The sequence below is a fragment of the Cuculus canorus genome, chromosome 2 (genome assembly GCF_017976375.1).
Source record: "Cuculus canorus isolate bCucCan1 chromosome 2, bCucCan1.pri, whole genome shotgun sequence".
In the NCBI taxonomy this organism is placed as follows: Eukaryota; Metazoa; Chordata; class Aves; order Cuculiformes; family Cuculidae; genus Cuculus; species Cuculus canorus.
In genome coordinates, this window is record NC_071402.1 from 87,389,709 (window position 1) to 87,416,847 (window position 27,139).

At 42.8% G+C, this 27,139-nt stretch overlaps 1 protein-coding gene across 1 annotated transcript in view; it reads left to right on the plus strand.

The window, feature by feature from the left end:
• Nucleotides 1-27,139, plus strand: part of PHLPP1 (PH domain and leucine rich repeat protein phosphatase 1) — a 144,862-nt gene that overhangs the window by 212 nt on the left and 117,511 nt on the right. Inside the window, 1 exon segment of the mRNA XM_054058791.1 lies at nt 2-952. Within this exon segment, the coding sequence (XP_053914766.1) occupies nt 2-952 (951 nt within the window).

A 27,139-nucleotide genomic window follows, 5' to 3' on the forward strand; every position in this document is an offset into this window, starting at 1 on the left:
CACCCGCGGGCCATGGATCCCGCGCAGCAGCGAGCGAGAGAAGCAGCGGCGGGCGGCGGTTCCCCGGGCGGGAACGACGAGCGGAGGCGGCCCGGCGGCGGCTTCGCTCCCCCCGCGGCTCCCGGCGCCGCCAACTCGCTGCTGCTGCGCCGCGGGAGGCTGAAGAGGAACCTGTCGGGCGGCGGCGGGTCGCTGGGCACCCGCAGCCTGGATCGGAAAGCGCTGCTGGCTAAGCCGCCGCGGCAGCCGCAGCCGCTGCCGCCGCCGGAGCGGGACTGGGTGCGGCGGGACCTGCGGCGGGGCTGCGTGCACGTCTACGAGCGCCCGGCGGGCTGCGCGCCGCGGCCCGTGCTCTGCACGCTGGACACGGCGGCGGCGGAGCTGGCCGCCCGCCTGCGGCAGCTCGGGCACCGCGGCGGCACCGGCGTTGTGCGGGTGCCGGGCAAGGCGCCGCCGCCCGCCGCCCAGCCTGCGGCCGAGGAGCCGCCCAGGAGGCGCCGGGGCAGCGGCGGGGCGGCGGAGAGACCCGCGGGGGACCCGGCGAGCCCCTCGGCACCGCCCGCCGAGCTGTACCTGGCGGGGCCGCCCCTGTCCTGCCCGTCGCTGCTGGGCGAGCTGGGGCCGGGCGGCTCCGACACCGAGAGCTTCAGCCCCAGCGCCGACAGCGTCTCTTCCGACCGCCTGGACCCCTACAGCGGCTCCGGCTCGTCCTCCTCCTCCGAGGAGCTGGAGGTGGAGCCGGTGCCGCCGGTGGAAGCGGGGCGGGAGGCTGCGGGGCCGCCCGCGCTCTACGTGCAGCTGCACGGCGAGACCAGCCGGCGGCTGCAGCCGCACGAGAAGCCGCTGCAGATCCAGAACGACTACCTCTCCCAGCTGGGATTCCGGGACCTGTGGCGGGTGCAGGAGGAGGGCATGGACGCCGAGACTGGCTGCCTCATACGCTTCTACGCCGGTGAGCGGGCCGGGGGGCGGGAACGGGACCGCGCACCTCGAATCCCTTCCCAGAGCCCCGGGACCGGGGTGGGGGGCGGGCAGGGACCTGCCCCGGGGCTGTGTCCCCGCCGGGGGTAGAGAAGGGGATAGGACGGGCGGGAAGGAGGTGCCCCCCTGCATGGGGGAGGCATAGAAAGGGAAGGAGGTGTCCCTCACATGGGGAAGGGGAGGAGAGGGATGAGTAAGGAAAGGAAAGAGGTGTCCCCCCTGCATGGGGGAGGAAAGGGGTGGAAAGGGAAGGGATGAGAAAGGAAGGGGTGGAAAGGGAAGGGATGAGAAGGGAGGGAGGTGTCGTCTCCCCCTGCACGGGGAAGGAAGGGGATGAGAAGGGAAGTAGGTGTCCCCCCCCGGCACGGGGAAAATAAGGGAAGAGATGGGAAGGGAAGAAGGTGTGTTTTTCCCCCCCAGGGGGAAGGGAAGGAAGGGGATGAGAAGGGAAGGAGGTGTCCCCCCCCGCACGGGGAAAATAAGGGAAGAGATGGGAAAGGAAGAAGGTGTGTTTTCCACCCCCAGGGGGAAGGGAAGGAAAGGGATGATAAGGAAGGAGGTGTCCCCCCACCCCAGCAAGTGGAAGGGAAGGAAGGGTGGAAAGGGGTGAGAAGGGAAGGAGGTGTGTTTTACCCCCCCCAGGGGGAAGGGAAGGAAAGGGATGAGAAGGGAAGGAGGTGTCCCCCCCACCCCAGCAAGTGGAAGGGAAGGAGGGGTGGAAAGAGATGAGAAGAGAAGGGAAGGAGGTGTGTTTCCCTCCCCCCAGGGGGAAGGGAAGGAAAGGACTGAGAAGGGTAGGAGGTGTCCCCCCACCCCAGCAAGTGGAAGGGAAGGAGGGGTGGAAAGGGATGAGAAGGGAAGGAGGTGTGTGTCCTCCCCGCACGGGAAAATAAGGGAAGGGATGGAAAGGGAAGAAGGTGTGTTTTCCTCCCCAGGGGGAAGGGAAGGAAAGAGATGAGAATGGAAGGAGGTGTGTGTGTGTGTCCCCCTTTCGGAGAAAGGAAGGGAAGAGATGAGATGGAAGGAGGTGTCCCCCTGCACGGGGAGGGGAAGGGATGAAAAGGGAAGGGAGGGGGTGTCCCCAGCACGGGGAAGGAATGAGATGGAAGGAGGTGAGGTGTTCCCCGGCACGGGGAAGGGAAGGAGGTGTCCCTGCACGGGGAGGTCCCGGCCGCGGTCAGGGCAGCCCCGAGCCGGTGAAGCCGGGTTGCGAGGAGCCCCAGGCTGCCCCAGAGCTGCCTCTGCCCGGGCAGCCTCCCCTCCCTCCAAGGCAGGGTAGGGAGGTCGCCGTTCTTGTTGCTTTCCGTTTCCCGTGGTTAAATCGGCCGTAATCTGCCGCTTTCCCTAGTGACGAGAAATGCATTGGTGCCGCTGGATCGGGGTGGAAGGCCGAAGGTTGCTCCAGGTGTTTGAGGGATGCTGTCGGCTCCCACACCGCTCTGGGTGAGCCGTGTGCTCCCTCCTGGCTGGGGCTGCCAGATAACGGGGCCCCATGTCCCAGAGAAAAGAGCTGCATGCAGTCCTTCTGCTCCTGAAACAGGTTGTGGCTGTGCAGGGTGCCCAGATTCCCAAGCTGAGAACGCTGCCTTCCCGCAAACAAAATCCTGGACTTAGCTTTCCATGTTGTCAGCGCTTCCAATCGATTTCGCCCCCCCCCCCCCCCCCCCCCCCGTTTCTTAGAGTAGTAGGGCATCACTCATAGGTGGTGAGAAAGGAAAATACTCAAATACGGGGCATAAACAGGGTAGGCAAAACCTTGAGAGTGATACAGAACATAGTGTTGGAAAACAGGGTAGTCAAAACCTTTATAATGACTAGGCAGAAGGTTTTTAATTTTTTTTTTGTTGTCACAACTTACAGTACAGAATTTAGGGAGTCTTGAGTGGAAAAGTTAGCTCCCACATTGTAATTACACAACCTTCTGCAGTTCTGGAGAGATTTAAAAATGCCTTTTGTGTCAGTTGAATTGGTTTGCATAAAATATTCAGGGTAATCTTGGAACTCCCTAGGTTTTAACCATCCTGTCTATTTCTCCAAGGAGGAGAAATTGTTTAATGTCAAGTGAGTGTTAAAATACCCAGTAAGTTTTCTTGTGAAATCGGTAAATGTGGTATCCAAAGATAAGGTCATGCTAGCAAAGTAGCAAATGCCATCCATCCTCTTGCTGGGTTGGCTGAGCAGAGTGGTCCTTCACTGAACTGTGAAAATTTAGTGCTTTAACTCTGAAAAACACAGGGATTCTTTTCCCGAGTGAATTCTGCAGAATGTCAAATAGAGGCGGTAATGGCAGGGTGGGAAGGAGAGCGGCACACTAGATAAGTGCCCTGCTTTGTTCAGGAGAGAATGTGGGAGTGGTGGCTAGCGGTCTGTTCAGCTTTTCTTCAAATTTCTTGGTCAGTTGTTTAATGACCCCGGGATAAGGAGTGCAGAAGTAATATTCATTCCAGGAATTGACAGAACTAGGTTAGATATCTTTGGGTCAGAGAGGAGCTATGGTATTTTTTTCAGGTGATTATAGCGATCTGTGTGTTTCTTCGCTGCGCTGTTGAGGGTGGAAGTCAGCAGGTGATGCTGGAAGGGATGTTGCTTCCTTTATTTCCCGTCCCACCATTAAATGGGGATTCACAGACTCATTTTGAAATGGGCTGGTCGTGTGCCTCCTTTCCCGGTAGGATGTGTTCAAAAGAAAACACAATCAGAAAATGTAATCAAGTTTTACACTCAGTGCTGTTTGCATGTAGTTTTTTATGCATTAAATGATTAATTTGATATGTTAAATGCAGATGTTTCAACTCTGTTTTATTTCATTGTCTCAACTCGATTGCTAACATAGTTCATGCATTTTGGACTTCCTTGTGCAAAACTGCTAAATAGAAATGTATTTCTGACAGGATATATAGGATTAAATAAATGCAAATTTCTTACACAAGTTCATATGCTAAGAAGTATGCCTCTGTACTTCAAAAGTGCAGTGGTTTTTTGAAATCCTTATCTCTTTGAGGGGATCTGTGATCAACATCTAAAGCACCTGTGATCAGGTGCTTGTAGCAGAATGTACCAGACCAGCTGAAAACTGCTAGGAAAATATTACTGGCATATCATCATGCTGATTTAATGTAACTGTCTTGGCAGGTTGTCTCTGCTTCCTTATTTTTTATCCTTCCCCCAAGATAAAGGGAGGGAAGGGGAGAGAGACTTAAAAAGAATGCACATCAAGTTAAACTGGAAAGGGGAGTGGGTTTTTGCCCTGAAGTTCCATCATTTTGCTTAGGCGAAGTACCTTTTCTCTAAATGATCCTCTAAGATCGTACGGTAAGGAATACTTTAAAACAGTGATTTCCTGTTTGCCTGGGACTTATTGGTTTAAGCAGCCTGGCTTGTCCCAGTGGATAGAGAACCACTAGCATCTCTATCCCTGTAATTTCCTGCAAGCTATCTCGGTAGGATTTGGTGATCCTAGTGTTGTATTGATGTAAAATGGCATAAACCTAGGTTGGATTTATTACTTTGCTTCTATAAAGAATTTTTTTCACCTAGTACCTTTGGAGTAGGGAGAGAAGAAGAGGACAGGGTTGTGATTTTGGGGCTTTCTGGTGAGAGACAGTTTTAAGACTGGAAGATTACTATACTGACACTTAACGTGACAAATTCCAAATAAGATAAAATGATATAACCACTGATTTTAGTGCTTACTGTAAGCTGTTAATGTTTCTGCTTGTAGAACCTGGAAAACACCTGTTCTTAAAAAAAAAAAAAAAGTGAAGAGAACTGCAGAGGATCAGGATTTTTCCCTATGACAAAAAAAAGCTTTCTTAATAAGTGGTGTCCACAGATGCTCTGAAAATGAAATGTGTTCTTTAAATGCAGAATTCCAAATCTAAAAGCCCCTCAAAGTGAAACACCACCCCAAGAAAGTGAAAGTGCTTCCTGTACATTGCTTTGGTTTGTTTCCAAATGTGGTTAGTGCATCTTTGTTTCAGTATCTCCTCTCTTAGAGTGTGAATGTGGTTGATTTCTCTGGTCTCTTGACTCTGAGCATTAAACAGGTGACACCTACTCCCTGTAGCATCTGTTTGAGCAGAATTGGGCATTAGTGACTGATTATGCATTTCAACTTTTCTCTCTCTTGAAATCTATCTTAACAAAAGATACTCTTCTCAAATTTGAAATACTTAACAAAAGGATACAGTTAAATAGCTTTCTGATGAGATATTACATGACCGAGCGATGGAACTGTGTAAGAATTCGTAGTGCAATTGCAATCATGATATTGTCGCTGGGAGAGTGATTAGGTCAGCCTTACTAAGCTACTCCTAGAACCATAAGAATGGCTGTGATCCATCAGTCTTCTCACAAACAAGTTATAGTATTCCTTATTACTCTGGAAAAATATTTTTTGAAAAACACAAGGTGTCCCAGTGGCCTTGGTTTCTCTATAATTTGCATGTAGAAGGAAAACTAGACTAATACCCCAATCTTGTCATTTGAAAACTGCAAAACTGCTTGTTTGTTTTGAGAGTTTAGCTCAAAATTAAGCATGGAATCGCATGCAGTGCTGTCTTCTGGAGCATCTGCATGACAAGGAGTGTGAGTAACATGATCTTGGTCTTGAAGACTGGTTCAGTACAATGGATGTTCAAGGCTTTTTTGTTTTACTGATGAAAGGTGATGTTATTTGTGATTCTGGCACTTGGCCACCATTAAATTCTCTGCTCTTTGATGTGCCATAGGGCTTCTGCACCTGCTCGTGTCATCAAATATATTACTTTTTCAGTAGATGATTGCCTATAGGTGGAATACTAAGACATGCTACGTGTAATTAGGAGACTTCTTTGCAACTGGCTGTCAGATTTTGTTTGGAAGAGACACTTTTTGCTTATGTGACCTTTTAGAAAGTCGTAGGGAGAAACAAATTGATCTTTGTCTTAAAGTTCCTTACAAGAAACGTTGGTTTGGCCAGCATGAAGGTAGGGGTGGGAAGATCCGGTGTTAGGATCAGTGGTAGTGATCTAAGCAGTTTGGTTAAAAAAACCTCACTTAGGAGTTGGGGTCACAGTAAGACTTCCAGCTATATAGATGGAAACATGGTTTTAGATGCTTACTCTTAGATGAATACACGACAGGCTTGGCAGTGCTGAGCTTTGTGGAATGTGACAGGTATTGAATCACTAGCTGCTTGTTGTGCTACTTGGTGAATAACTCAGTTCAGCTATTTAATACATTGAGGAGCTCGATTTAAGATGATTAAGTGCCATTTAAGGGGGGAACAATGTGCTGAAAACAAACGTGTTTCTTAACTCAGGGTGGGAGAACAGCTGTGCTGTAAAGAGCTTCTGCCTTTGGACGCTGTCTTAGTTCTGAAATCTGGTATCCTAATATGAAATAAATTAATTCACAGTAATGCTAAGAGATGACTTTTTACAGATGTAATTGGAAAGGGGAGATCTCTCAACCTGTCTGAAATCAAAAGGAAAAAACACCTCTGCCTAAGGCTGCCATGATCTTGATTTTTGTCTTCTTCCTAGTATAACTTGGATATATGTTTTTTTTCCCCTCATAATCATTTTATGTGTTGGCATCTCCTGCAAAGAGCAGTAATACCTAAACTTGCCACTTTGGGAAACTATCTCATTTTGATGACAGATTGTGTTTAAATCCAAGCTTGGTTCCTTGGTGGGATCAAAGTAGTAAAATTTCTAATGACTGCAGTGCCATTGGATTGCTCCACCTGTCTGCGTGGATAGCTGTGTGCTTATCTCTTTGCAGTTGGAATGAGGTCTTTCTAAGGTAGGCAACTTTGAGAGGCGAGGCTCAGGGGCTCTGAGGGCACAGCAGCCTCTCCTCTTGTGCAGGAGGAGCCATGGAGATAATGCTGGAATGCTGGTGAAACTGCAGCTGAGCTTTGGTATGTGACAGCTGTTAAGTACAATGGTTTTTGCAACTTTCAAATTATGTTGTACTCCTGGCTGGCATCCATAATTTAAGTACGTGTGAAGTACCAACATGGGAGATTTCAGTGTGATGTACATAAGAGTTACTATATATACTAAGTATGTTGTACTGTATAACTGGTACATTCAAGAGCTGAATTTCCTCATCACTGCAGCATAGAATGCAGCATTCTCTCTCCTCCCCACCTTGTTATCTATTTTGATACTATCTCTCTTTCCATATTTCACCAGCTAATTCCTTACATGTTTTTATATTTTTTAAACTGCATAAACATCCCCTTGATGATGGAACTGCTGATACACCTAAAAGCCCTTGTGCAATTAAAATATCCATCTGTTCTGTTAGGATGCTGACAGACTGCTCTGCATCTATACCACTACATGCTTCTTTGGAAGATACTAGTTGATTAATAGTACAAAACAGAAACATTTGTTCGAAACAGCATTAGCAACTGGTATGGGCTTCTTAACTACTGAAGAGTATTTTGTGGTTTGATAAAATAATATAAAGAGAGATTTCTTTGTTGATTCCCTAGAAGAAAAGAAAGTGTAAAACACCATGTCTGAGAGTCAGTTTGAACGGTATATGCATACAGGATTCATAGAATAGAAGCTTACATAGAGAAATCCTAAAGAGTGCTACTTGTTATGCTTAGCTCTTTAATTTGGAGGGAACCTGTACCTTACATTGTGGCAGCTGTATTTTGCTCTGCATTTAAGGGATGGTAATTTTGAATTGTTTAAGCTATCAGTATCTTGATATAGGGGAAGATAAAAAAGGAAACCAAAGACTGACTTTCTGTTTGCCTTGGACAGTAGAACCAAAGATGCTTTGACTTAGTCTTCAGTGTTGCATTATTTCACTGCTCGGGCACAGTGGCATTTTAGATCAGATAAATCTGCACATATACTTGTTTTCAACTTCCCTTGACTCAATTATATTGCTCTATTTTAGAACTTTTGCTTGGATTAGCACTCTGGGAAGCTGTAGGTCTGAAATAGCCCTACAGGTTATTTCTGAGGTTTAACAAGGCCAAATGCCTGGTCCTGCACTTGGGGCACAACAACCCTATGCAGTGCTACAGATTAGGAGAAGTCTGGCTAGAAAGATGCCTGGAGGAGAAGAACCTGGGGGTGTTGGTTGACAGCCAACTGAACATGAGCCAGCAGTGTGCCCAGGTGGCCAAGAAGGCCAATGGCATCTTGGCTTGTATCAGAAATGGTGTGACCAGCAGGTCCAGGGAGGTTATTCTCCCTCTGTATTCAGTTCTGGGCCCCTCATCACAAGAAGGATGTTGAGGCTCTGGAGAGTGTCCAGAGAAGAGCAATGAAGGTGGTGAGGGGGCTGGAGAACAAGTCCTATGAGGAGCAGCTGAGAGAGCTGGGGTTGTTTAGCCTGGAGAAGAGGAGGCTGAGGGGGGAGACCTTATTACTCTGTACAACTACCTAAAGGAGGTTGTGGAGAGGAGGGAGCTGGCCTCTTCTCCCAAGTGACAGGGGACAGGACAAAGGGGAATGGCCTCAAGCTCCACCAGGGGAGGTTCAGGCTGGACATCAGGAAAAAAATTTTCATGGAAAGGGTCATTGAGCACTGGAACAGGCTGCCCAGGGAGGTGGTTGAGTCACCTTCCCTGGAGGTATTTAAAGGACAGGTGGATGAGGTGCTGAGGGGCATGGTTTAGGGAGTGTTAGGAATGGTTGGACTCGATTGACCCAGTGGGTCCCTTCCAACCTAGTGATTCTATGGTTCTAAAATTCTGCCCTTTAAATAGAATTTTTTTTTTTTTGGACAGTAGAGTTATCTGCAGCATCACCTTCTTTGAGAGAATAATTTTTATATTTTTAACTATAAAATAGCTTGTATTTGCTGTAGAAATGTTTTTGTGGGGTTTTTTTTTTTCCAATTAGGCTGTTATTTGTCCAGTATGTTATCTTAACATACATGCCATTTTCCAAAAATAGCTAGTTTCAAATTCTAATTGAGCATTTTTCCACTTACTGCTGTTAAGTACTGAAGCCATCTTAGATACTGGAGAATTTAAGACTTAAGGCTTTTTGTTTATGATATATTTTAATTGATTCTTAATTTACTTATTATCATGTATGCTATATGATAAAATGTTGCATGCAAAGAATAGACATCACTTGCCTGTTGGAATGCAGCAGCTGCCCTAACAGTATGGAGGGGTGTATGTGGGTTGTAAATGAAAATATTCTATCCCACTGAAATTCTGTTCAGGATATCATGTAGGCATAATTAATATATAGTAAAATAAATTTTCTATGATGTCCATGCTGGAACATGCACTTTGGTGCTTGCTATTTTTTTTTAAAAAAAGGCATTTTTAGTAATTGCCTTTTAGAGACCTATCTGTAAGGTACCATAGCTGTGGTCACCCCTCTGTACCTCTGCTACTGTTATTTGAAATCATTGAGTTAACCAAGTTCATAATCCAAATACTTCATGCCACTTGTCACAATCAGGATTCGTCTTGCATACCTCGTTAGCAAACTGACTGGTCCTGATTCTTTGGGTGTGATGGCTGTAACTTTCTGCTCCTGTGGTTGTCGTTAAAATATATGCAAGAATGGGAATATTGCAGAACCTCTTAGGGGGTTTTGTGTCCTTCGCGTTATTTAGGGGGCAAAATTTGTTCTTCAAAGATGATTTTGTTTAAAAATTACAACTGTTAAATCAGAAGAAAGAATCTCCTGGAGTGAAAAGTCATAGCATACTATTTTTTAAATCTTTCTGTCGATAACGGAAGTAAAATTTCTTCCAGCTGGCTTTTACTTATTTGGAGGGATGCTGAAAATACTCATTGCCCAACTAACTGTGTGTTCCTCGATTTGACAGCTAAGAATAACTATTTACATACTGATGTAAAATACTGAGTTTCAGGGGATTTATCTCTCCAGTTTTATCCAGCTTAGTTCTTGATGTGGAGGGCAAATGAAATTGTATAAGCAGAGAAGATTTTTGAAGTTTTTACTTGACATTTTTTGTGAGCCAGAGGTAAATTTGGCCCTTTGCAGGATATTAATTGTATCTGGTCTTGTCCAATGGCAACAGGAATCTTCAAACTAACTTCACTAGGGTCTGAATTGTACTCATAATTTTCAAAACCCCTTAATAGCTGCATGAACCGGTTCCTCTCAAATTCGAGCACTCCAAGTGCCATGCCAACTTATTTAAATAAAGACAAAACAATGGGCTTTGGTCCAAGGGGTAACAAGGAGCTGGAATGCCTTTGAAGTCCAGGACCCCAGGCTGTAGGTGCAATTTACATAAACCTCATTATGTAATCTGAATGCAGTTTCTCTTCCTGTTTGTTCGATTTATGAATCTTTGTGTCCAAAGAGAAAGAGGTAGTAAGATGTGTAATTAAGATAAGTAGCAGGCCGCTCCTTTTCTGAATGCATGCTCTGGTGAGGAGAGAATCTTAGATGCAGCATTAAGTGTAGAACAAAACCTGTGATTCAGGCATCTTCAGCTGATGAGAATAATACCAACTCCGTTCCTTTGAAAAAGGTACATGCTTCTTTAAACAATAACTATGCCTAGTTCAGCTTATTATTTGCTTAAAATAAAAGGTACAGAAAAGCTTGTGGTTCTTACTAGCAATGATTTTGCTTTTATATAAGCCATAGATGGTCTTTATCAAAAGCTCTCATCAAGCTACCTTGAAAACTAGTGTGTTTTTAAGTGGACAGTGAGTTTTCTGATTGGAATGGTGAACAATGACATTTTGTTTCTCTCCAACTCTTGCTTTTTTTCCTTCTTTCTGGTCCTACCTAATAGGACCAGATAATAAATAGTAGCATTGGATTTGTGACAGAGTCCTGCAAGCAGGAAAGCTGGCTATATTTACAATCTGCTTGCCCAAGAGATGGTTGATCAGCCCTACTAGTGACTTCATATCACTAGTTATTTTATGGTTTGAGTCAAATTAGAAGTGATGGAGTAAGGTATTTTTCCATCTACTGTGTGTTACTTAGTGGGACAGACAGACCTCTAGGGGAAAACCATTTCCATTAGCAGGCATTTTATTTATGAAACTTAATTATATCTGAGACAACCAATATTCTATGTCTCTATTGTCTTTCTGCTTATATTTGCTTTAATGCTTTAAAGCTTGCCTGTTGGAATAAAAAGGTTAATGACAAAACCTGTTTTGAATGAAGTGGAGCATCTGGAAAAAGGCTACCAATGTACTGAGGTTAACAGGCTAGGAGCTCTTGGTTTCTCCTGGTATCACGTGGCTACAAAACATGAAGGCAAGATAGTTTGCAGATTGCAAACGGCATGTTTCTCAAAGTGGAGTTAATCACATGTGTGGGAGATGCAATTTAACGTTTCAGAAATACCAACAGGAGCTTGTTGAAAGCTGTAATTATACAAAAGGATGCTTTTCCCCATTTCAGTCCTAGAGTTGAGGATTTTTAATGTACTGTCTTGGCAAAAGCATGGAATGCGTAGTGTCCTTGTGTACATTAAAATTTCAATGGTTAGTAGATCTGAGTTTATATCCTTTCAGAGCAAGTAGTTAACTTGTTTTGTCTTGGGTGTCCTAGCTAATAATAAAAAAAAAAGGACTAGCTGAAAACGAGAATGTGAACTCTTCGAAGTGTCCAAGTTCTGTGAAGTGGCTGTGGATGTATCTTATCTTTTTTCTGGTGGCATAAAGATAATGTCCCTTGTCTGTATCAACCGAAATAGATTCTGTAGTCTTTATATTCTCTTTGAATAAGCCAAAGATTAATGTGATACATTTCAGACTATTAAATACAGAAAGTGTTTCCATTTCATAACTTCAGAACAATAGTATAATCTGTATATTAATTCCCTTTATGATTAGACTATAGCACTGAGAACTGCTTGGTTTGTCTCTTTAATCTTCTTAATAAAATGACAACTTTAATTCCTGCTAATACGAGAAGAGTACAGTAAATTACATGATTTTATTTTGCTTTAAACGTTCCGTCTTGGAAGCATCTCTTATAAAAAGAATGTTTTGGAATGTTTCTTTTCTGAATTCATGTGATAAAAGATCCTAGTTTATTTTGTAACTTCCAGCTTTTTCCATTATAATTGAAACCTAGAACAAAAATATGTTGATTGGTGTTACTGGATAATGTAGTACAAAGATTAAGAGGCTTTGTAGCCTGCAGTGGACTAAGTCATATTCCCTCTGTCAGTGTCAGAGTAAGTGTTGCTCTGGAGAAAATGGTCTACTGTAGCCTGGGGTATGCATTCTATTTAATTTGCAGCAGCAGGTGGGATGTGATCCTTTGTGTAGTGCTCTAGGGGAGTGTGAGCAGTTTCAGCACCTCTTGCTGCTTCAGTTTTGAATTAATAGGAGGTCTGTTTTGAGCTCCTGGCAAATAACTGATATTACTTATGCTGTGGAAATGGGGGAATGCAGTTTTATCACCTTAGTTGTGAACAGCACTGTCTGAGACTGTCAGCAAATCAAAAAGCATAGATCAACTGTAGGTCCTTTTAGCCTAGAATACACAGCCTTTTTTTTTTTCTCCCTTTCTTTTTTTTTTTTTCCGTCTGCTCTTTTTTTCTGTCCTAAGGAAGTTTTGGGCATACTTGGCTGCATTTGCCAACTCACCCATTTTGTACATTTTTACTTACCCTTTTGAAGATTTTAGGGGTTTTCTCCACAGTGCTCATTTATCAATGCAGCTCTTTGTGTTCTTCCTGCCCTGTATTTGTAAGGCTATGTATAAAATAGCACCATCACATTATTTGTGGACAAAAACATTCATTCTAGCGTGGCTAACACAGGGCTGCAAGAAAAAAAAAAGAAAAATTCTCTCCAGAAAACCACAGCACATAGGCACAGCAATTTGTTGTATCTGTGTATGTCAACAATGTTGAATTGGGCAATGATGTAGTTAAAAGAGATAAAAAGAGCAGAGCCTTAAAAGGGTTTAAGGTGTATTGTACCTTTAAGTTACAGAAACAAACATATGAAAACTTTCTTTTTTTTTTTGTTTAGATAAAAAATCCTGTGTCGTGTATGTTCTTCACCTAGCAGCACATCTCTCACAAATGTAGGATTTTAAGAGGCAAAGGTTGTGGCCTGCATAATGTTCTCAAAGTGCTTGTCTATAATAAGAGTTTGTAAACTGGTTATGAAAGAAAGCAAAAAGGCTAATCTTGAATTGTAAGCATTATGGCTGACAGTAGAAGAGTTATGCTCGGTAGCCTTTGAATGTAAACTTGGATGTACTGAATCTTTCACATTAGGCTGACTTGTAAACCAGTGGTATTACATGCAGCACATCCATAAGGCTTATGCTTTTAGGAATGTGTACAGCAAACATGAAGGAGATTCAGATTTTGGCACTGTTCTCTTCCTTGCTATCGCCAGCTGTGCTAGGCATCATCCACTGGGCAGGTTCGAAAGCAAAAAAGACAGTTAGCAATCATTGTCCTTTCTGAATTGTGAAGGAATATGGTATAGGGCAAGTCTAGTTTCCTTTTGTAGCCCTGAAAAAGGAAGAATTCCCTCTAAGCAGGTTCTGGGAACTCGGTGTGCAGACCTCTGTCCAGGAGAGGACTGCATATGCATACTTGTCCCTGTGAAATGCAAGAACAGCTGTAATTTGGATAGGGGTGCATTGTTATCGTGCCTGTATGCTGCCTTCATTCTGTGAGGTTCTTGACCCCATTGCACTTAAATTGGTGAATTGCCTTTCCAGATGTATATTGTTACTTCAAGTTTGTTCAGATGCCGTATGTATTGGCAAGCCTTAATCAGAGATGTTATTTGACAGTCTCTTTGGTAGCTCCTTTGACTATTGTGCCACCACTCTGTGGGGGTTTGGTGACACTGGCTTTTTTCACATTCAGGTTTCACTTTTGCTTGGCTCTTCATTGCTCAAATTCACTAATTTTTCCAAACATGTAGGACAAGTACTAAGTTGAAAATCCTTTGAACCTTTCTCCAAAGAGATGCCTGTACTGCTTTGCAGCAAAATGTGTAGTTGTTTGAAGGTGGTGAGAGAATACTATCTAAACTTAATGCTTAATACGGATTCTGCCCGTACGAGACCAGATGCTGTGACATAAAATTGATACCCACTAACCTTTTCCATAGAAGAAATTCCTGAACATAGTGATGTCTTCATCCATAGTATTAAGGACATAGCTTAGTACCCCTGTTTCCCCGATGAAAAATTAGCAAACCTTGTCTTCTCATTTAAACATAAACATCCTGGTTTGTCTTTTTGGATTCTTTTGAGCATTTGCTTCTCTGTGATGGAGTTACTGTTGTCCTTCTGGCAGCTGGTGCTTAGGGGGATGTACCCCCATGGGACTGTCTACAGGCAGACGTGCCCGACTGCTTTGCTTTGAGTGCAAATATTTGTTGCTGCCCTTCTTGTTAGTGAAAACCATGGTGGTGGCTGGTTATGAGTTTCATTGAGCCATGTCAGCATAGCCACTTGCCTGAGCATTTCACTGTAATTTGAGTTGATGGAGGGCTGTCACCTTTCTGGCAAGGTGCAAGACTGAGGTGCTGGTACTGGGAGAGCTGTCATGTGTAATAGGCTGAGTTCCCCAGTAGTAAGCAGGACTGAGTGAACTGCAAAAATGAGCATGCTGTGCTGTGTTTTACTTCAATCTTTTGTAGTAGGTGTTATTCTCACCTTGTCCATTTTTTTGCATGAATGTGAGGTTGTTGAAAGATCTGATTAACAGCAGAATTCTCAATAAGGGGAAGCTGCTTTGATTTTGTTTCCTAATGACCTGTAAGGGAAATCAAGGTACTGATGAAAGAAGAGCTGGACATGAGCCAACAATGTGCAGTCACAGCCGAGAAACCCAACCATATCCTGGACTGCATCACAAGTGTGACCAGCAGGTTGAGGGTGGTGGTTCTGCCCCTCTGCTCTGTTCTTGTGAGACCTCATCTGGAGTATTGTGTCCAGCTCTGGAGTCCTTGGCACAGGAAGGATGTGCATGTGTTAGAGCAAGTTCAGAGGAGGGACTCGAAGATGATCTGAGGGCTGGAGCACCTCCCGTATGAGGACAGACTGAGAGAGCTGGGATGGTTCAGCCTAGAGAAGGGAAGGCTCTGGGGAAACCTTATCGCAGCCTTCCAGTACTTAAAGAGGGGTTACAGGAAAGCTGGGAACAGACATTTTAGCGAGGCCTGTTGTGACAGGACAAGGAGTAATGGTTTTAAACTAAGGGAAGGTAGATTTAGACTGGGTATAAGGAAGAAATTTTTTACAAGGAGAGTGGTGTAACACTGGTACAAGTTGCCCAGAGTGGTGGTGGAGACCTCATCTCTGTGAACATTCGAGGTCAGATTGGGTGGGGTTCTAAGCAACCCGATCAAGTGGAAGGTGTCCCTGCTCCTGCAGGGGGTTGGACTAGGTGACCTGTATAGGTCCTTTCCAACCCAAAGCATTCTATGGTTCTATGAAATTGCTTTGTGCGTTTGTTCCTTGCTAGTTATAAAGGTAGGTTAGCATGATTGGAAGGAAGTAGAGGTTTTGTCGTCTTGCTGTTTGTTAGCAGTAGGTACTCTTATTAATCTGTGCGCTTTAATTTTCATTGAAGGTAGTTGAAGTAAAACGAGGATTTGAATGCTGATGTGTGTGCATCTGGTCAGGGGTTGAAGGTACAGCAGTAAATACAGTTGTAGCATACTTGCAAGTGTCACTAGTTTCCCAGTGAATGCAGAGCAAAGGTAGAAATCCTGAGACGATAAAGAAGCCCAGTTTGACTGCGGACTGGCTGGTGAAGACTGTTGCCTGCTACAGGTTGAGCAGCATTGTGCCCCGTTACCAGCCCCGCTGGGTGCTGGCAGGAGAGGGGTGGTGACATCAGCCCCAGGAGAGGGGCACAGTAGGGCAGTCACTGGGGCTGCTTGTTCTGCACAGGCACTCGGGAAAGGGCTTCTTTCCTATGCTGTCTAATAGATTCAGGCTTTTATTTTATAATATAATTAAATAACCAAGCTTTTGTGAGGCTCCTGAATTCCTTTAATTTAGCGGCAGCACAGAACTGAATTCAGAGCATTCATTGGCCTGTACTATCTCCCTGACTGCCTGCCAGGTCTATTCATGCTGTTCTGAACGCAGGAAGTTCTCACATTCATTCAGGGATGGGGGAATGAGGGGGTGGGAGGTGTTGTGGGGTTGGCCTTTTTTTTTTTTTCTTTTTCTTTTTTTTTTTTTTTTAAAGCTAGGGAAATGGTTATAAGCAAAATTCTTCAGTGGATCTCTGGGATCAATTTACCAACTGTTAATCTGTGAGTAAATAATGGGAACAGTTTATACACATGACAGCTCTTGAGAAAGAGCAAAGAATCGTGAGAAGTTCACAATCCACAGCCCCAGGACAGCTGCATGCTTCGGTATGCTAGGATTTGTCTGAACACGGGCAGACCAGTACTTTTTTGTTGGCGCATCTAATCTTATGTATTCTGTGATAAGCAGTGAGTTTGATGAGGAAAACTTTTAAGCAGCACCGTGTGCCAGTGTATACTTAACTTGCTCGAGTTAAATAATTCTTTCTCTAACTCAAGTTTTGTTGCTCTAGCCAATATGTACGTTATCTTTTATAGACTGTTACCATCTTGAGGAGGGAGTAAGGGAGTGTATATGCTGCCTGGTGAAGGATTAGCTGGTAACAGACTTTTCTTTGGTTCATGGGAAGGGTAGAGATAGAGAGGACAAGCGGGTGAAACAAAACTGAGAAAGCAATGAGTAAATCAAAGCGAGTAGGCAGGAAACACACAATGTTTTGCACACTTAAGCATTCACTTCACTTCCCAGGAACTGTCCCATGTCTCTAATCTGTGGTATCTAATCTTTATAACTAGATACCATGGTGATAGGCATAATTGACCTGTGTAAAGTACATAGGAGAAAGGAAAATGACTTCTCAGTGTGAGTTTTCCAGTGGTGCAGCTGATGCATTGTGGAAAGTAGGTGGCTAGCTAAGGCGAGTAAGGCAGGTATTCCTCAAGTTGCATTCTCACCCAAACAAACAGAATTGGGCCAGTACAGACTCTCCTGCAGATATGATCTTTGTAAACTTCTGTGTCTGGATCTTCTGTTGCAAAATGGAAAGAGAAGTGCTTGACGGAACAGTGGGCATGCATCACTTGGTAAATGTGAATTAGCAGAAAAGTCTATAGCTGAAAGCCTTTTTATGTAGACAGGGTGAGTTATATCTAATATGTTCCATCTGGAAACTGAATTGGAGGCGGGGAACCCAAAGTTCATATCTGTAGCTCATAGGATGTACTGAAATATGCATTTTTATGCTGGAATATAAAACTTGCAAGCTGATGTACCTTAAAAATAATGGTTTAAACTTAGGTTATCTTAAGGCTAAGTGATTACCTTTTATAAGATTCCACTTTTACTAGGATTCTGGCGTGCATAGGGCTTCGTGATTCCCCTGCTATGAGATTTAATTTGCGATTGTGATGTTGTCCTACAACTTCCAGTTCTCTTGAAAACTGAAATAGGTTTTTGGGTTACATTCCTTTCCTTTATAATTCCTATAAGGAAAAGCATTGCTCTTACACTCTGACAAGGGAGTATTTGGGCTCTTTTTGCCCTTTTTCCTTTCCATCTTCTAGCTTGTAAGTTTTAGAGATCAGTCTGAATTCCTGTTCATGAGATTAAGTGTTGTGAATAAAGAAGTTTTCTTAAGGTGCCATAGTTTCTGGAATCCTGGCCTGCTTAGAACATTTACGTATGGATTATGGCACATGTTACTACACGTGCAACTGTGTGAAAGTAATGCCAAATGTGTGCATTGTTCTAGCAGTAACAAGGAAACAAGGAGTGTAAAATTACTGCCATTGGATAACCCCTTCATATTGCTCTTTTTCCCCCCCCTTTACTTTAGAACCATGAGGTTTGATTTCTGTTTTGCATTACAAGTGATGGTGTTGAATATCTATGGCAGCTTTTTCCTTTTGAAACAGTTTACCATTTTAAGCTGTAAGAGTACTGCAACAGCTTTGCTTTCTACAGATTTGTATTAAAAACCTACTGCTTTCCTATATGTATAAACTTATATAATGTATCTGTTTTTTAATATCTTCAGAGTTTAGAAGGTCATTGCTTAAAATTATTTTGGGAACCTAATTTCATAATAAGACTAAAAAGCATATGGAAGAACACATTTGCTTCAAGGTTGGTTTTCTGGTGTTTTTTAACAGCTTGTGAAAGTCTTTAGCAAAACGAAGATAAATAGCATCAGCTATTCCACACGTTCTTGAGTAGTGGAGGAGGGGAGTATGTCAGTTGAGGGAAGGTTTACAAGTTATAACTCCTGTTGCCAGGCAGCCCAAGAAATGAGTTGGCATCACTCGGAAGTGAGAGCAAATTATGGGTTGATGTTGGAGCAGGGTTGATGCTGGAGAAATAGAGAAGATGAAGAGAAACTTGACTGTTTTTAAATTAGCTTGTTTCTGCTTTCAGAATACAAAATAATAAAGAGAAGGTAACTATCTTTGGAAGTCTGACTGTCTTCTGAGTAAGATGAGAGCTGGACTACACTGGAAGGGCAATTTCATTCCCTTTTTTGTTGTTATAGCATGTTATGATGAGTTAATGATGGCTGTTACAAAACGGGGTGTTTGAATACATGTGATAATACTGTTGCCCCTCCTAGCTGTTAGATTTGTGAGTAGATGAATGCTCGAGTCACCTTTTCTCCTGTAATGCCAAGTCTTTTTGTTTGGCTTCTGGCTTATATAAGTAATTTGAGCATTTGCCACAAGATGCTTCACCCAAGATACTACCACCTCTAAGCAACAGTTTCCATAGGATTGTGTTGTTCCCTCTGCCTTTCTAACTGACATTACGGACTCCCTCCCACAGGTAAACTAGTAAAGACTTAGTGTGTGGGTGAGCTTTACTTATAAAAATGTTTTGTTTTATAATGAAAGCCACTTCATACACATCTTCTTTCCCCACCACCAGTGGTGTAGAATTTGCTCTGTTGAAACATATGCCTGTGTAAGATTAAACTTGTCAGTGTGAGTGTGTTTAGCAGAATGTTGTAAGATAGTAATTAATGCTATGGCCATCATGTGAATGGAAAATATTTCTGCAAACATGTCTATATATCTAGATACTTAAGAGGATGAAATTAGGCTCTGGAATTTCCCTCTGGTCCTGTTTTAATTTAGGCAACTCTTAAACACACTTTTATTATGGTGATAATGCTTATCTGCCATTGTTTTAATGTCAGTGTTGCACTGTCCTTTGCAAGAGCGTAATCTGCAAGCCAGTAGCAGTTGGTGCAGATCAGGACAGTCAGATGGAGGTTATGCTGTTAAGTTCTGTCATCTGGCAAGTTTCCATAATTTCTTCAGTTTCCTTGCGAGTTTAAAAACTGTTGTGGTGGTTGTATAGCACCTTTCTTGAAAATGTTTTAGTATTTTTACTTCAAACCTTGAAAGTTGGAAAGAGCAGTATTACAAGCATGTATTCATTCACTGGTCTTCAGTGATTGTGTTTTATAATGGCTATAAAAGACACTGATTTAGGTGGGTCTCTTAACTTCTCTTAGGGTTCCTGTTGTCTGTACAGGATAAGACTTAGCTGTATGTTACTGAAACAACAATGCTGTGTTCTTGTTTTGGTCTACAGAGTATGACATAAACCCCCCCTGAGACTGTGCCTATAACTCTTCTTATTTAATAAATTAAGTAAGTCAACTCTGATCACCTTCAAAATAGCTCCCTTCTGAGCTGACACACTGCTGCATGCATCTGCCAGCGTTCAAAGCAATTCCACGGATCATTCTCTGAAAGGCTGTTGAGGATCTCTGTTGTATTTACTTTCACATCTTATGCTGACAAAAAATGGCTTCCTTTGAGCAATGACTTGATCTTTGGGAAGAGGGAGCCAGGTCTAGTGAACACGGTGAGTACTCAAGCACGGTGATGTTATTATCTAAAAAACTGCTTCACACACTAAGCACTGTGGGCTGATGTACATGGAGGTTTTCCAACAGAGGATAAGAAAACATCTGTATTTAACATGTGTCCACTCATACTGAGTGAAATGATTGAGCTGAGCCTTGTCTTACTGTGACAGGTTAGAACATGTTCTATAACTATCTCCTTGTCTCTTTCCTCACACTCTTTGTTCCTGAACTATAGGGTTAGTCTTGGGGTTTTTTTATGTCTGACCTTGTACGTGTTTCTGTGGAGTAGGAAAACTGTGTAGGCAACTCTAGTGGATGCACCATGTGATCTGCTTTTATTTCTATTTTTAAAAAATATTTTTACCTCTTGCTGAAGTATTTTGAGATGTGAAATTATTTAGGAGAGCTTTGGGCTAGGTGGTGAAATTTGTGGTCCCTGGTCTTTTCCCCACCATCTTTCTGAAAATTGTGAGCAACATGGGCTTAGCATATACATTTCTTATATAAGTCTCATCTTGAAGCAGTGGGACCAGGGGGGAATGGCAAATTGCCTTTTTTTTTTTCTCTCTTTGCTTTAATTTTGTTATTTAATCTCTAGCACTAGACATTCCTCAAGATAAAAAAGAGGTCATGCTATCTTCTTCAGCAATTGAACAGTACAAAAAAATGAGATGACAAGGTAGTGTTTTTCAATGGCTGCCTATGAAAGAAGAAACACAATGGCATGACAGAGCAGTGGCAGCCACAAGCAAGGTAGATTTCAAATGGCTTTGGTCAAGCACGAGTGCAATGTGAGAACAGTCTCTCTAGGCTATACACACTGTTCAAGTTTGATTCCTGCAAATCCTTTGTCCAAAGAGTGCTTGAGTGCAAAATTCATTCTGTGCTGAAGCTTTTCACGCCATGTATCTATGACACGTCTTTCTGCATCTAGTACAAGGATTCCTGCAAGTCACAAGAATACTAAGAGAAAACTTAACGTACATGTTGTACATAAAAAAGAGGAAAACCTGTAGTAGGTCCTCAGCTGACTTGCTCTTTGCAAGGAGTATTTGCATAGGGGGGGAGGGGTGGGGGCATGCTTTGGTCACGTTCTGTGCAGTTGCTTGTTGCATTACTGCTCCTGCTGCCCCCAACCTCTCCCCAGGCTTCTCCAGGCTGGGGTTTTCTGCAGCCCATGAAGAAACCTCTGGACTTGTGTCCTTCCTGTCTGGAGTTCTATCTTGGAAGTTGGGGCAGCAAACACTTGCTAGGTGGAGATTTTTATTCTCTTTCTCACCCCTCCTTAACTCAATATGACACTGACCTAACAGGGAGTCATGAAAGGAGCAGCTTTTTAGTTTCTGCAGTGTGTGGGTGGGCAGTGCTGCAAGCAACAGCGTTCACCTGTCTTCCGAGGAAACCTTCCAACAACTGGGCTGGGCGCTATGCTGTGCAGCTGCATGGTTGTTTAAAGCAGTCAGGAATTCTGTTTTCACTGACCTCTGTCCAGAGATGCCTTTAGGTTGCGAGTATTAATGCAGATGTTTGATGTGGCCCTGATGGTGGAAATTATAATAGTTTGCATGAGCAAGTTGCTACGCTAAATCATCTCAAACTTCAGTGACTGCACATCTCTTGTTTTAATAAAAACTCCCGTTAGCTTCTAATCCAGTGTGTGATGAGTTGCAGGAAATCATTGGAATGCATTTATTATAGTTTGCTGAGGAATCAAGTTGTTGCTTGAAAGACAGCTTTTCCTTGCCCTTCACTTCTGCCTGGAAAAAAAAGTTTGGATTTGGGAACTTAAAGATTCTAAATATAAAATTTCAAAGAAAAAGATGGAAAAGGCAGGAAGGTTTTGAAAGGCAGAAATTGCTTCAGGTCCCTAATAAAACAGAAAGAAAACGTCCTTTTTTAGCGTCTTTAAACTTTATTATTGCCTGCCTTTCATAACAGAGTAGGGTAAACACTACTGATCAAGTATGTTGTTCTAATTTTTGTACACTTTAAACCGTAATCAGACTTCAGAGCATTGCTTTCAAGCTCAGGCAATTATCTAGATTACTGAGATTAAATATTTGTGATTGTTGGAGTTTTACCTCAGCCTTTTTTTGGCTGTATGTACTTTCTACTGCAGAAGAAAAAAACATAATCATAGGCAACGGCATTGCCTGTGTAGTAGTTTTCAGGGCAGACAAGGGGGTATGCAGAGAGCAGATACAGAGCTCCCTGTGGAAGGGGGAGGCAGTGCAGACTCCTCTGCCACCTCTGTTGCCTGTTAAAAATCACTCATTTTTAATTAAATAAAAGATCAGATAATACTTATTTTTAATAATGCAGCTAGAGTTACAGCAAAGGAAGGGTTCTTGATGTTTTTACTTCCCAATTGTTTCTGAAGAGATCTTGTGTGCTGTGCTGAACCGCTGCTCTTAGAGGCTCTGGGGAGCCTGTCAGGGTTTGCAGAGTGCCTGGGAAATCTGACCTGTGAGTGCCAAAGGGCTGTGCTGTGCAGAAGGAGAATGGAATCTGTTTCCTTTCAAGGGTTTTCTGAACTACAGAGAGTGCTCTGTTACATTTTCTTCTAGAGAACTTCTTGAAGCTATTGCTTTCCAAAGACCTGGGTTTAGGTGGGGCTTTTTGCTCAGCTCTTCTGGATGTGAGTTAAAAGGAGAACGCGCTGTCTTGTGCTTGGTGGACTGCTGTGCATGGTTAAGTAAAATGTATGTGGTCTGTGACTTGAAGAATCTTGTTATTGTTTATTTCTTTTGGCCAATAGAAATACACAGGAGTGAGATAAGCCTTCTGAAAGAGGGATCTTGCTTTGTCTGCGAGGTGGGTGTATGTGGCTGGCTTGATTTTTACTGTGGTGGTGCATGTACTAATTCTGTATTACCATAGTCTTTTTTTTAACTCCTCACTGTGGACTAGTATGCAGTATTTTTTTTCCCCCCAAGATTGACCAATCTTTATAATGGATGATACCAGATTTTTTTATCAAGGAATCTTTTTTTTCCTGTTTCTTTTTGTTTTTGTTTTCCTTTATTTCCTTTTTTTAGTTGCGGTAACAAGACCTTGCTTTGGAGTTGCCTAGAAGTGGTGCCTGTTGTTGAGCTTGGTGCAGTTGATCTTACATGTTTGTAATGCTGATGCTGCTCACTATGGCAGGGTGGTTGAAACTAGATGATCTTTCAGGTCCCTTCCAACTCAAACCATTCTGTCATTCTGTGATATGATTCTATGACGTGCGCTTGTGGATATCTTTTTGCATAGCTGAACAGGGCCTAGTGATGTCTAACTGCCCTCTTGTGCACGTGCATTTTGTTGTTAAAAAGTTTCTGTACAAATCTTGTGTAAAATCTGATGGTACTGATGTGGCATAATTTTTAAAACTTCTTAAAATTCTCGTTTTTGAAGTATGTTAAGTGAGGAGTTTCCCTTTATTCCTAGCAGTTGTTGGATTCTTGTGCAACTATGGAGAAGAGCAGAATGAATTGTTTTGTTAATGCCTGGAGCCTAAGTCTTTCAAACTTGCAAGTTAAGGCATCCAGCTTAACCTTCAATTTTTGCGTTTAGAAGTGCAGCACTGATGCAGACTAGAGAATTGCTTTAATGTGAGTTATGCAGTAGTGGTAGTATCATGTTGGCATATCTACTGGCATCCTCTAGATCCAGAGGTCAGTGAAAAAGACTCAAAGGTAGGAAAAACTCGTGTGACATTAGGAGGTTGAGTACCAATATTGGTACTTGTTGTTTTTGTTTAGTTCCTCCAGTGTGCAGAAGGCCAAAATGTTTCTAAGGAGTCCTTTTGCTTTGTAGTGTGCATTTGTTTTTTCCTGTGAGACCTCTTGAGAAAGTTTCTTTTGGCCTGGCTTGCTGAAGAAGAAACTAGAGCATGAGACAGAAAGTTCTTCTGCATGAAGAGAAGTCATCTTTGTTAGATCTTTCAGAGTTCCATATTTCAGCTAGGCATCTGGGTGGTATTTGTGGCACAGATTTTTTTTGGATGGATTAAAAGGCCCTTGTTTTGGTCAGTATCACCTTGCTGAGATTTATCTAAAATTAATCAGCTTGTGTAAATTGGCCAGTTACTGAGTGGTGTTGCTGTATAAAACGGTTGTGTAACCCCTTTTGCAGCAGTTTTGTTGACATGCAAAGGAAATACTCAAGAGTGAGTTGACTTCCAGAGTAGGAAGAGTTGGCTGTCAAATACAGTTTTAAAACACAGATTAAAACACGTTGTTGTACTAATCAGATGTGCTTGCTCAAATTTAGATGTACCCTGAAAGATTCAAGATGTTTTTTTCTTCTTTCTCTGTCTGCATTGTAGTTGGAAATTTGTTGGGGTACTTGTACAAGCACTGTTCGATATACTTTTATGCTGTGTGTTCTCTCAAAAGCGTGGTTAGAACAGCCTACTTGGTTAACAGGGCAACAGGGTAGCTGGGGGAGCTATTTTTGAAGGAGAATTGTATGTAATCAGACACTGTTTTGAAAGAAGCTGGGTTGATTTGTTTAAAGCATTGCTCTAGAACTTTATTGCCCTCCCTGAAAGTCGCCTTCAAATTGTAGCCAAAATGAATTGGTGACTGTTACCTCTTAGTTCTAGTGCTAAAAAGGAAAAATGTTTAAGGATAAAGGGATGAAGATCTGTTGGGGGGAAGGATGTGTGTGTTATGTTGTCCTTTTATTCTCATTCATCTCCATTATGAGCTCTATTGCAAAGACTAGAAGGAAACAATCTCCTAAGGCAGTATTGGTTAAGGTGTTTATGTACAATAGGGGAAAAGAAACGTATTGTACTGATCCCCTCAAATTACTGCATCTACTACTAGTTCAGGGTCCTTCTCCTTGAATGTGAGTGACTATCATAGAAAAGGAATGCTTGAGGTAATCAAGAAAGGAATTTACAAAGGTGGTGGGGGAGTTACTTAAGATGCTAGCAAAATAGAGATTGGGGAGGATTTGATCTAAACCTAGGTGCTTAGGCTTGAACACAATGCAAAAATTAGTGCTTTCCTCCCATCAACGCAATGTTGTTTCAGCCATCTCTGAACTGTGAACTGAACTGACTTGTAAGCAAAATGAATGTGATTTGATTTGGAAAGTGAAGATTTGTTAGGAGTCTCTGTCTCAAAAGTTTCACAGCTGCTTCGTGTAATGAGTTTTTTTTTCAGAATTAGCCTGCCTTAGAGACAAATGAGCTGTGCAGGAGAAAAGCAGATGTTAGTTGAGCATATTATGCTCTCTAGTAGATGTTAACTCCCTTTCTCAGCACTACTTAGCATTTAAGATCTTTGCCTTTTTAAAACATGGGTTTCAGTGAGAAATGAATTTGATGCTACTCTGCTGTCAGCGGGATGAGTTTTACCCCATTAAATGCAGCTTGATTATCATGTAGGAATTAGCAAACTGTTTCTTCAGTAGAAGACTTTCTTCAGTGGAGTACGTTCTTTGCCAAGCGCATTAGTCTGGTACCTCCACATGTGAAGCAAAGGCACTGGGATACAGGCTACCTCAGCTGTATCTTTGTGCTGCTGCTAAATCGCCTGCTCTGGTCAGCTATAAGCCCACATTTTTTCTTGGTTGTTCTTTTGTGAGTTTAGTGCTAAAAACTGTATTGTCCTTGATGTCCCTTGCAACCTCAATTCCAGTTTGGCTTTGGCTTTCCTAAGACCGTCCCTACAAGCCCTGGACAGTGTTGATAAATTGCTACTTTGGAGGTTAATTCAGGACTTCCTTCCTTAATCATGCCTCTCACCCCACGTTTTTTTTTAATGTCTGCTTGTTTTCCTAAGTGTGGGGATGGACTGTGCTTATGCTTGGTGGGTGCTGCTGTTAAAGCCCTGCCAGCTTTCCTGAGCTGTTCTGCCCTTCAGAGTTGCTTGCCACGGGTTCTACCTACTGGCTTCTTGAATAAGTCAGTCTGCTTTTGGGAAGTCCAGAATCTGTACTCTGCTGCTCTCCTTCCTTGCTCCCTTCAGGATCTTCAACTCCAGTGTTTCATGGTCACCACTACCACAGTTGCTGTTGATCACTATAAGCCCAGTCAGCTCCTTTTTGGTGAACAGCAGATCAAGCGGGTAAATGATAGCAGTGTGTTGATTGAACCGTCCCTGTAGCGACTGAACCTGGGTAGTCAGATATCATTTGTGGCTGTTTCTAATATTCTGGTTTGAAGAAACAGCACTGAAAGCATTTCAGTGTTAGATTTGCTTGCAGAATATTTCTCTTTAAGTCCTTGCTGATATTGTAGATTGACTTCTGTAAGTCTACGCGTTAATAATACTTCATGGTTTCTGGCTTTATTTTATACCACGATTTGTCTGGTGTCTTTTACCTTTTTTATCTAGGTGTCTGCTATCTGTAGAAGGTAATAGTTTGGTGACGTAGACAAATAATATGTTGTCTATAGATACACAGCCTTATGTGTCTTCTGAAAACAGGTGAAGGTTCTACTGTCTCAGGCCAGTGCAGAAGGGAATGGACTTAATTCAGGGAATGGAGCAGTGCCAGACCAGAATCTTCAGATAATGCATGGCATCAAACTGGTTTAGCAAAGCTGGAAGTACTTTCTTGACTCAATTTCTTCTGTCCTCTTTCTGTGTTGCGTTTTGTGGTGAGTCAGACACTTGACAGCATCAGGATTTGTGTATCATCACGCAGAACGTTCTTTGCCTTTTTCCTTTCAAGCTAGTCAAGGACCAAATGCTTCCTTCTTATGGAAGCTTGTTTATTTTTAGCCTGGATGCTTCAGACGCTTGTTGGAGGAAAATACTCTGGCAGAGGCTCTTTAAGTGCAGAAAATGGTGTGCTGCAAGAAGGCAGGGCTGTGGAGAACGAAAAAAAGTCTTTAGGTCCTTGTTCTCATGAGCCAGGCCTGCTTTGTTTCATGGGCTAACTATGCCTTTCTGCTTGTTTTCAAGCAGAGGTTACTTGATGCTTTATCGCTATTAGTTGAACTTGTGTGTTTCTTTCATGAGGAATAAGCAGGCTCTCTTTTTGCTCTTCATTTTTTTGCTGATCCTAAAGTCTTAATGCCATAGGATTCCGTACTTCTGTAGTGCTGTGAACAGAGTGCCTGAGCTTTGTGTAGCTTAGCTGGGGAAGCTGGGCTGCCTATGGGACTTGGGATCTTCGAGCAAGGGTTGGATCTTGCCTTAAAATCTCAGTTGCAGGAAAAATGTCTAGGACTGTTTCAATCCTCTTGTCTGCCCTGAGTCGTCATGATAGGAAGGTGAGGAGGGTGCCTGGATACTCTTCTGGAAAGGTAAAATAATCTACAAGGCTTCTAAGGATCTCT